The 10,090-nt window shown below is 42.5% G+C and overlaps 1 protein-coding gene across 9 annotated transcripts in view; it reads left to right on the forward strand.

Moving 5' to 3' along the window:
- NRG1 (neuregulin 1) overlaps positions 1–8,166 on the forward strand; it is a 1,087,745-nt gene extending 1,079,579 nt beyond the window's left edge. For 7 of the 9 annotated variants that reach the window (XM_044911968.1, XM_021694282.2, XM_021694281.2 and 4 more), the window contains 4 exons: positions 487–613; positions 3,021–3,151; positions 3,942–4,148; positions 6,861–8,166. In XM_044911968.1, the coding sequence (XP_044767903.1) occupies positions 487–613; positions 3,021–3,151; positions 3,942–4,148; positions 6,861–7,512 (1,117 nt within the window). In that variant the 3' untranslated portion in view covers positions 7,513–8,166. Of the gene's footprint in view, positions 1–486; positions 614–3,020; positions 3,152–3,941; positions 4,149–6,334; positions 6,537–6,860 lie in introns of those variants that run through there. The other 2 variants (XM_021694284.1, XM_021694286.1) reach the window with 1 other exon arrangement.
- The last annotated feature ends 1,924 nt before the right edge of the window (positions 8,167–10,090 follow it).

Raw genomic sequence — 10,090 nt, forward strand, 5'->3', positions numbered from 1 at the left:
TGCACTCACATACAATGCCATACATGCACACCCACCGTGCAGAAGGTACAGATTCGGAATTAACCGCATCTTCTTAAGACACACACAGGCAAAATTATGAATGCAATCAGCCTTATCAATTGCACGGCACAAATTGGTACCCAAGACAAATGACCATCTGTAAGACTCAGGCAAAGATGGATTGACTGCGAAAGTTGGGGTTTGAGCCAAATATCAACTTGATTTATCTTGTCTTCTCCTTTTTTTTTTTCTTATCTCTCAGCAGTCCAGTTAGATTTCTGTAAGAATCCCCCCCCCGCCCCAGCTCCTTAAATGTATTCACTAAGATTGTGTGATTCCACTTCTGTCCGTAGGCAGAATCCGAGACGGAGTGGCATATCCTCCACCAGTCTCCTACCTGACTTACATGTTGGTAGAACCAAGAGTTGAGTGTACCAAGAAATGTAAATGATAGAAAAAAATAAATGCTCCCCTTTTCATATCCAGGAAACAACGGAAAAAGCTTCATGACCGGCTTCGGCAGAGTCTGCGGTCTGAACGCAACAACATGGTCAACATAGCCAACGGGCCTCACCACCCCAACCCGCCCCCCGAGAACGTCCAGCTGGTGAATGTATGTTGAGTCTGGCCAGTGGAAAAGCTCAGCATCTCTCCTCTGTTCAGGCACCTTGATGTTTATTTTCTAAAGCTCTTAGGCTCTTAGCTACTGCCATTAATCACCACGACTTCCAGGAATCCGGGGTTTTGCCAGGACAAAATAATGGGAACATTTTTTTAAAGTGGATTTGGTTACTGTAAGGCCAGCACATTTCCTCTCGTAAAGTGTTCATTAAGGGGATGGAATAATAATATTGGGTTTGTTCTACAGGGAGGGCCTAACTGGAAGAAAGAAAAGAAAAACACAGAAAAATAATAAAATTAATGATCAAGAATCAGAAGGAATTTTTTTTTTCTTAATAATTTGGAAACAAAGGCTCCTCCAGTCTCTAACTGAGAACTGAGCTAAGGGCTTTAGAGTGATTTTTATTAGAGGCATCTCCCAGGGCCTGATGATTTACTGATTCTGACGTACAAAGGAAGAAGTTAGGGCATGCAAGGGCCAGATGACTTATCAAACTCCCTTCTCAGTAGCAAAACTGCAGAACATAATGCTTTCTTATCCCCTGACTCCTTCTACGTGGTGTCAAACCATCCAGATTAAATATATCTTTAATCACTCAAATATTCTGTTTAAAATTTACCAAGCACTCAGCTTTTAAATATAACTAGGTCATAGAATATTACATTCTGAAGAGTCTTTAGATGTGATCTTTCAAGCCTCCCCTTTTTACAGATAAGGGCCAAAGCTAAACTCAGCTTTCCTGGCATTTGGAGTATTGCTCTTCTTATTCCACCATAATTTTTCCTGTTTTCTGCATTTCCCTCAGATGTTTGGCTTTGTATAGGCAAAGCTTGAAGGTTACATTGTAGTTCCACTTTTTTCTATCCTGTAGGAAAATGTGTATTTTGTGTGGAGCAAAGATATCCTACACCCAAGTTCAGAGTTGGTGGTTACTCAGCCACCAGCAAATCTTGTAGCAAAGACCTTCCAGAGACAGAGTAAGGTGCTAATATATGAGCCTATTTTGCTGCCTCCCTCCCCCTACCAGTGTTCATTAGAATGTTCTACACAGTTGACAAATGCATTCACTCCATACAGACACACCTACAATCTGTCACTATGTCTGTTATAATATATAGGAAGCAGAATGGCTGCTTGCATTCCAATTAACTCTCCGGCTGTGTTACTTTGGGCTTTATTTAATCTGTCTACACCCTATTTCTTCATTATGACAACAGGCCTAAAAATAATACCTACTTCAACAAATTCTATGAGCATTAAACAAGACAATCCATACAAAACCCTTAGCCCGGTGACATTCAGTATGTGGTCAATAATTGTTAGATATTATTTTCATTAGATTCACCAAGCTTACATTGCCTTTCAAGGACCAAGAGTGAGATGGTACACAGACTAGAAAGAGCTCATGAATCATGACATCACCATCTTTTCCTTAAAGCAAGCTAAACTGCACGTCCCAGAAAGAGCCACATGGACTAGCCTTTCCACTAAGAGAACCAACTAGAGTTTCAAGCATAATTCAAGTTGTCTATTTTGGGGGTTTCCATAAATACATCAGGTTCTTTTAAGGCCCACAGCCCATTGCTTATAAAGTGCCCATTTCATCTGAGAGTATTCCTTTCCATGACTTTTTCCATTACTCAATTTAATTTGGTATAAAACTAACAGCATTTCAAACACAACTTTGAAATGTGCCTCTTTCACTGATTGAAGGCAGGAAGAGCTCGTGCGATTTGGTGATGAAAATAAGTAGAATCTACTTGCACTATATATAGGCCCTCTGTATACTGTGTACTTTGTCAAGATGTGTGACCTTGACGGCTTCTGTAAGTCCTTCAAACCTCTCAGTGGCCTTGTTAGTCTTACCACTGACAACAAATTGAAAACTTCAGTGCTATCGTTAGGGCGACATGGGCCCTTGGAAACTGAAAAAGAAAAGTAGATCCAAAATATAGAGATTGTTAAAAAAAAAAAATCCGTCTCCTGACTTGAAATTTGAAAGAAGACAAACCATCTCTATGCTTTTGTTTCATTCAGCTGTCTGTTAATCTTCTTCACCTACAACAACTATGACAAAAAATGAATATGGGGCAGAGATTTGTCTTGAATTCCACTCACATTATCAGTTGGAAATAAGATAGAAGAACTAGGTCTGTTTCTGATAATATGCAGTTAAGACTGCAGAACCCACACTGCATGCGCATCCAAAGGATAATTCATTAATTTCATTTACTGAATTTAAAGGCCCTAGAGCCAGGATAGGATTTGCCATCTGACCATTGGAGAAATGGAGTGGGTTATGAAGTATATGTATGAGAATAGAATTTGTGTGTGATGATGATGATGTTACTGTTTTGATTAATATGAATCTTCAAGTTGTGTCTCTTTGTTTATCCAGCAATACGTATCTAAAAATGTCATCTCTAGTGAGCATATTGTTGAGAGAGAAGCGGAGACATCTTTTTCCACCAGTCACTACACCTCAACAGCTCACCACTCTACTACTGTCACCCAGACTCCTAGCCACAGGTATGAGAATGAAAGCAATTGCAGGGCACTACTCTGAGAGAGAATTTCTAGACATTGTCTTTTGCTTTCACTGCCTAAGAAAGGAACAGGAGACACTTGTGAGGCAAGGACATATAACAACATGTATGACTGGGGACAAAAACAGACTTTGGACATCAACTGGCTCTGCCATTTAATGGCCATTTAAATTTGAGCCTCCATTTTTTCATTACTGAAGGTGAAAATAATACCCACTCACAGGATTGTTGTTCCCCATTTTAGAGATTGTCTTTACTCATGCCTGACTACTCACTGAATTGCTACAGTGGAAAAAGTCTGTCCTAGATGCTATAGAATATTTAGAAGTTGACTCCTTCCAATGATTGGGTTGCCCTTGGAAATGAACACGAGAACTTGTTCGATAGCTGAACTCACATGCCTCGGGTATCCCCATGTGAGTGCATGCTACCAAGGACTGCCAAATGTAGCTCATAGGCCAAGTGTCTCCTTGACCTAAGCCACTGGAGAACAGAGAGATTGCAAGAGTACTTAGTACATACCGACATTTGATACATGTGTGTTGAATGGGTGAACAGGTGCATAAACTGTATCCTTACAAAGCCAAACAAAATCAAGAGCCCCTCTATAGCAAGTAATAATAATTCTATTCTGAGACGAGTAATGTTGTCTTCAACTGCTGATACACCAGTAAGTTGAAATAGTTACCAGATCACTTCCTTTCCTTTCCATTTTTGCGTATCATTAAAAAATGCATATGTATGTCTCTTTGCCTCTCCCGTTTCCCCTCCAGCTGGAGCAATGGGCACACTGAAAGCATCATTTCAGAAAGTCACTCTGTAATCATGATGTCATCAGTAGAAAACAGTAGGCACAGCAGCCCAGCTGGGGGCCCAAGAGGACGACTTAATGGCTTGGGAGGCCCTCGCGAATGTAACAGCTTCCTCAGGCATGCCAGAGAAACCCCTGACTCCTACCGAGACTCTCCTCATAGTGAAAGGTAAAACCGAAGGGCAAAGCTACTGCGGAGGAGAAAGCACCCCAGTAGGAGAATCCCCATGAGCAGCTGGGGTCTCACCTAAGGAAATCTACTCTAATGAGCCTAAGGGGCGGTACTTGCTTGTTCCAGTTCCCTAGTTGATGAAGTGATCTTTTTGTTTGACTGAACTCGTTTCTTCTGAGCTGCTCGCATGGGCCAGTGGCTGACAGGCAACAGACTCTTAAGGAGCGGGAGTGATTTGATGTTGGAGGGGCAGCTAACCCAGAGGTCCCAGCTCTGACCTTAGGCTCACACCCACTTGACATCTCTGTTTCCTCAGTTGTAACTTTAGAGAGATGGCACCAGCAGTCCGTAAAGACCCTTCTAATAATTCGAATTTGCCAAGCTACCCAAACTCCGGTCGAGCTGGTCTCGTGGTCTTGTGTGCTAACTCTTTCTTACCTTCCAGCCTCAGTTAAATCAAATCAAAGGCTGTGTCACTGCTGAGTCTCGTGGGACACAACTGCTTGCATTCCACCCTGTAGTGTCCCTTTTACGAAATTCGAAGAAGGGATGGATAAATAAATCTCTTGTATGCTGCAGACGCAGTCTTCACAGGTGGTTTTCAAAGCAGATATTGCTTTATTCCAGAATGTTTTGGCTTTCTCCTGGGGATATTGGATTGGGTTGGGGGTGGGGGGGGAGGAGGGTTACAGACAAGGTAAAATCAAGAACAGAGGAAAGTAAGAGATGCTTCATAGGAATACTGAATTCATAGATTGTCTTGATTCATTTTCACTTAAATTGGGAGCGAGTTATATCCAACCAGCCTTTGTGGCATTATCAGTAAGCTGCTACTTGTTTGTTTTCAAATCCAGAGGGGTGTTGTCTATTTGTTTACTGTATCACCATCTCAGCGTCATCTTTGACCACTTGCCGAAAGGTTTACATAATGTCAAATCCATACCTAGTTACGTGGGTGGAGATAATGCTGATAGACTCTTTCCACTCATGGACTGGCTGGGAAGTCCTTGTAACAAAGGATGACTAGTTCTGGGCCAGTAGGTCCTATAGAGCTTGCTAATCACTTCTTCAAGGGTCTTTACTCCAAAATGGTATTTCAGAGCTTTATGGAATGAGAGGTTGCTCTGTCATTCATCTGTGAAAATGTAGGCATGGTCCCAAAGTGGTTTAAAACCTTAGTCTTAAATTCATATAATTGTATCTTTATGTATTAAGAAACTCTATCTGTCTTAATCCAGTCTTTTTTGAGACCTGACAAAGAGGTTAGGGATAAATTCTTTCTTCATCACTCCATGTGATATTTCTCTCTAAAGGCTGACATTTCTCTGCTGTGGTAGGCTTCCACGCACACCGCAGATATTATCTAGGACCTCGAAATATACCTGAACCTCGAGAACATGGAGAGAAAAGATGAATCACCTTTATGTGTTGGCTGAATCCAGATTAGCATTTCTCAGAGAGCTTAATTTAAGTATCCCCAGAACAAAAGTTGAAGCTTCAAGCCCCAAGTATTTCCATCTCTAAACACCTTCCTGTTTTAGGCACAGCTAGACCTCACATCCATATGACTCTGAATCATGGCTGAAGAGCAGGAAAGTTAATAGGTTTCCTGTTCTTGTTAGCTAGAGTTCAGAGAACGGTGTCCTGTGTCATCACAGGTCATGTTAAATTAGACTCTGTGAACGCCAACGTGAAGAAAAGAGAGCTTTGGTGCTATGCATTGGCAACATTTTTATCAAAGTTGAGAAATGTGACTCTGAATAAGCCACATCTTCCTCAGTGCTAAGTCAGGCCTTCTTGTTCTAGAAGAAGAAAGCATGATATGGTTTAAAAAAAAAAAAAATGCACTCAATGTCTTGGCAATGAGATTTACTGAGCACTACTGGATATAACAGGTCATGAGGTACCAGGGTGCAGCCAACCCTTGAGCAGTCACAAAAGATAAGCGAAAGATTGATGCAGCCATGGGTTTTGAAGAGAGGTAGACCGGAGCTTGGACATACCTCGGGAGCCAACATAAGGTTTTCTCAGGCTTTTTTCTGAATGTCTTGGTCACTGGGATGGAGAGTTGCAAATTGAATGTTAAGAAGTAGCATTTCATGGAAAAACTGAAAGCACACAAATGTGTTACACTGTTATCAGGAATAAATCTAAGTTACTATGCTTTTTTTTTTTTTCATAAGACATAACCTTATAGCTGAGCTAAGGAGAAACAAGGCACACAGATCCAAATGCATGCAGATCCAGCTCTCAGCAACTCATCTTAGATCTTCTTCCATTCCCCATTTGGGCTTCATTCTCTAAGACCCCTTGGCCTTTAGGAAGGTATAGTATTTAAGTAATACTTCTTTCCCTTGCAAATCCCTGCGCCTTGGTCCTTGTAAACTGAAGTTTCCGGGACCTAGTGCCCTCTTGTCCTGACTCACATGCTTTTATTTAAAATCACCATGAGATTGAAAATCCCCAAAGCTTGGTTGAGTTAGGCCACCTAGTTGATCTATGCATGTACTCCCGTGAGGAACTCTTGGCTACATAACTTCAGATTCCAAGGGTGCCGAACGTCCTTAGTGTTAAAAATCGAGAAGTGTACAACGCACAGAAATTCTTTGTTTTCTGATTCTGTAATATCGTGACTTCTGTCCCCTTACCCTCCCTGCCTCTGCCTCTTCTTCCACCACACTCATGGGGGGGTATTCTGTGCTCACACAGGTATGTGTCAGCAATGACCACCCCGGCTCGCATGTCACCTGTAGATTTCCACACGCCAAGCTCCCCCAAATCGCCCCCTTCGGAAATGTCTCCACCTGTGTCCAGCACGGCGGTGTCCCTGCCCATCATGGCAGTCAGCCCCTTCGTGGAAGAAGAGAGACCTCTGCTTCTTGTGACACCACCACGGCTTCGGGAGAAGTATGACCCCCACCCTCAGCAGTTCAACTCCTACCACCACAACCCTTCACATGGGAACAACAGCCTGCCCCCTAGCCCCTTGAGGATAGTGGAAGATGAGGAGTATGAAACCACCCAGGAGTACGAGCCAGCTCCAGAGCCTGTTAAGAAACTCACCAGTAGCCGGCGGGCCAAAAGAACCAAGCTCAATGGCCACATTGCTAACAGGTTGGAAATGGACAGCAACGCAAGCGCTGAGGGCACTAACTCAGAGAGTGAAACAGAAGATGAGAGGGTAGGGGAAGCTACTCCCTTTCTGGGCATTCAGAACCCCCTGGCAGCCAGTCTTGAGGCAGCACCTGCCTTCCGCCTGGCGGACAGCAGGACTAACCCAGCAGGCCGCTTCTCGACGCAGGAGGAATTGCAGGCCAGGCTGTCTAGTGTAATCGCTAACCAAGACCCTATCGCTGTATAAAACCTAAATAAACACATAGATTCACCTGTAAAACTTTATTTTATATAATAAAGTATTCCACCTTAAATTAAACAATTTATTTTATTTTAGCAGTTCTGCAAATAGAAAACAGGAAAAAAAACTTTTATAAATTAAATATATGTATGTACAAATGTGTTATGTGCCATATGTAGCAATTTTTTACAGTATTTCAAAACGAGAAAGATATCAATGGTGCCTTTATGTTCTGTTATGTTGAGAGCGAGTTTTGTACAGTTACTGTGATTGCTTTTCCACAGTATTTCAGCAAAACCTCCCATATATTCAGTTTTCGCTGGCTTCTTGTGCATTGCATTATGATGTTGACAGGATGTATGATTTGCAAGACTTGCAACTGTCCCTCTGTTTGCTATTTCTAGTAGCGCCCAATCAGTACGTCTTGTAATGGCACATCCATCCAAATACTCTTCTCTTTTGTACGAAGTTTTCTTTTGCTTTCAGTATATGAAATGAGTTGTGTCTACTCTGCCAGCCAAAGGTTTGCTTCACTGGGCTCTGAGATAATAGTAGATCCAACAGCATGCTACTATTAATTACAGCAGGAAACTGCATTAAGTAATGTTAAATATTAGGAAGAAAGTAGTATTGTGATTTTTTTAAAAAACTATATTCTTAATCAGAAGACAGCTTGCTCTCATGAAAAAGAGCTACCATTTGCTTTATTGGGGTTTATTTTTCTTGACAAAGAGCAACAGTTGGGTGGATAGCATCGTAAATGGGTTCTGGCTTGCTGTCGGGGTAAATCCATCGTCTTCTAAGAGGACTCCACCTCACTTTCTGGGGGAATGATACAGCAGGTCATCTCGTTGAAAATCAAACCATGGCTGAAAAAGGTGCAATCGTTCTTGACTTGTGTTTTTCACTGATTGGGGAGCTAGCCATTGGTTGTGTCTTATCAGCTCAAGAACAGACGTGTTACGGCACAAAATGACCAGCTTAAACGGCACACGCAGCAATTTGAAATACTTCTGCAGTGAAATATGCCTGCCATATGCGGTGGTGACTAGTTATCATAGGGAAATAGTTCTGTTGTAGAGTATCTAGAAGGAGTGAGTGTCTGGAAGGCACAGGTGGAGAAGAGCCGTGTGACTTGGTCGCAGTTTTAAACAGTTCTGTTGACCATGCCTTTCTCCTCATGACTTTCCTCTTGTTTTTCCATGTTGCCTCCATCAGGTCGTAACTATGCATGGACATTTTTGTCAGGAATGGCCAACGTGCATGTGATTTGTGATTAGCAAGAGCCTTCCAAGAGTGTCGATTCATCAGGGAACGTTGACAGTGTTGGAAAGATTGCACCTTTACTTGCAGAAGTGACCCCCCACCTCTGTCCTGACCTCTCGATCTGCAGCCTGTATCATCCATGTCCTCCCCTTTCTTACCTTTTGCTTTACTGTCACAAAACAGGATGGAAGATGGGTCTAAACTTTGCATGTTCTCTGTGATTGTAAGTCCAAGGAAGGCCTATAGGTGTTAATATGTGGAATAAACGCTAATTCAGGAAAATAAGGGGATTTAAAAAAAAAAAATGCAGGCCCTATTTCATGCCCTGCCTGATATCTGTCAAATCAGGCTAGAGCTTTACTTAGATTCCTGTGACCTCCTGGGATCCATGGGACAAAACAGGAAACGGGTCAGCAGGGGGTTCCAAATACCAGGCATGAAGTCAACAAGAGCAGCTGCTGCTTGTTTGCAGGTGAACTGGGTTTAGTTCTTCATCAAATGTCTATGTTAAAATTCTCGGGAAGAAGGGACGTGCAAGGAGTTCGTGGGAAAATGCGGGCTGGACGCGAGGCATGTCATTAAGCAACTTTCATGTTTCTACAACCCACAGAGATGTCTGTCTGCAGGTCCTTGAAGTTACTCTTAGTATTTGGTATCCTGAACTGTCCTTCATTACTCACATGCCACTTTCTCTGTGCTTCTTTCGGGTTGCCCAAGTTATTCCGATTTCCCACTTCTGTAGAAATGAGTAAGCTCGTGGCAGGGGGAAGAGGACAGTCCACCCAAAGAGGTCCTTTAAATTATTAAATTAATATTGCCTTTGAAGGCCTTGGGTCATTCAGAGACTATGTCAATAAAGAAATTTCTACCATTAATGAGAAGTCTAAAATTTCTGCTGCAAAAATCTTTGGGCATTGGAGTATTCAAATGCCCCATTGTGGAGAATTTCCAGAATAAATGAAATCTTCTGAAACCAACATTTTCCTCAGTATGAAAATTGCTATCTACATTTTCAGGTCGCAAATATATAGGAACATTTAGGACAAGAGGAAATTTTATTTCCAGCTTGATTCTGGTCACTCAGAGAGGTGGCATATTCTCTGGGACAGCCTTTCCTTCTGGAGAACGAGTTTCCCCTGGTAAGAAAGGCCAGCTGTCTCCTCAGGGCTACCTGCTGCCACCACCAGCTTTGTGTTCAAATGGACCTCTCTGTGATGTTTAGTCCGCACATGGCTCTCAACCAGCCCTGTCTATAAACCCAGGCGTTGTAGTGGCAATCCCGCGGAGGGGCGTGAACCCATGCTCCCAGCATGTGGCA

This window comes from Neomonachus schauinslandi, chromosome 2 (genome assembly GCF_002201575.2).
Source record: "Neomonachus schauinslandi chromosome 2, ASM220157v2, whole genome shotgun sequence".
NCBI lineage: Eukaryota > Metazoa > Chordata > Mammalia > Carnivora > Phocidae > Neomonachus > Neomonachus schauinslandi.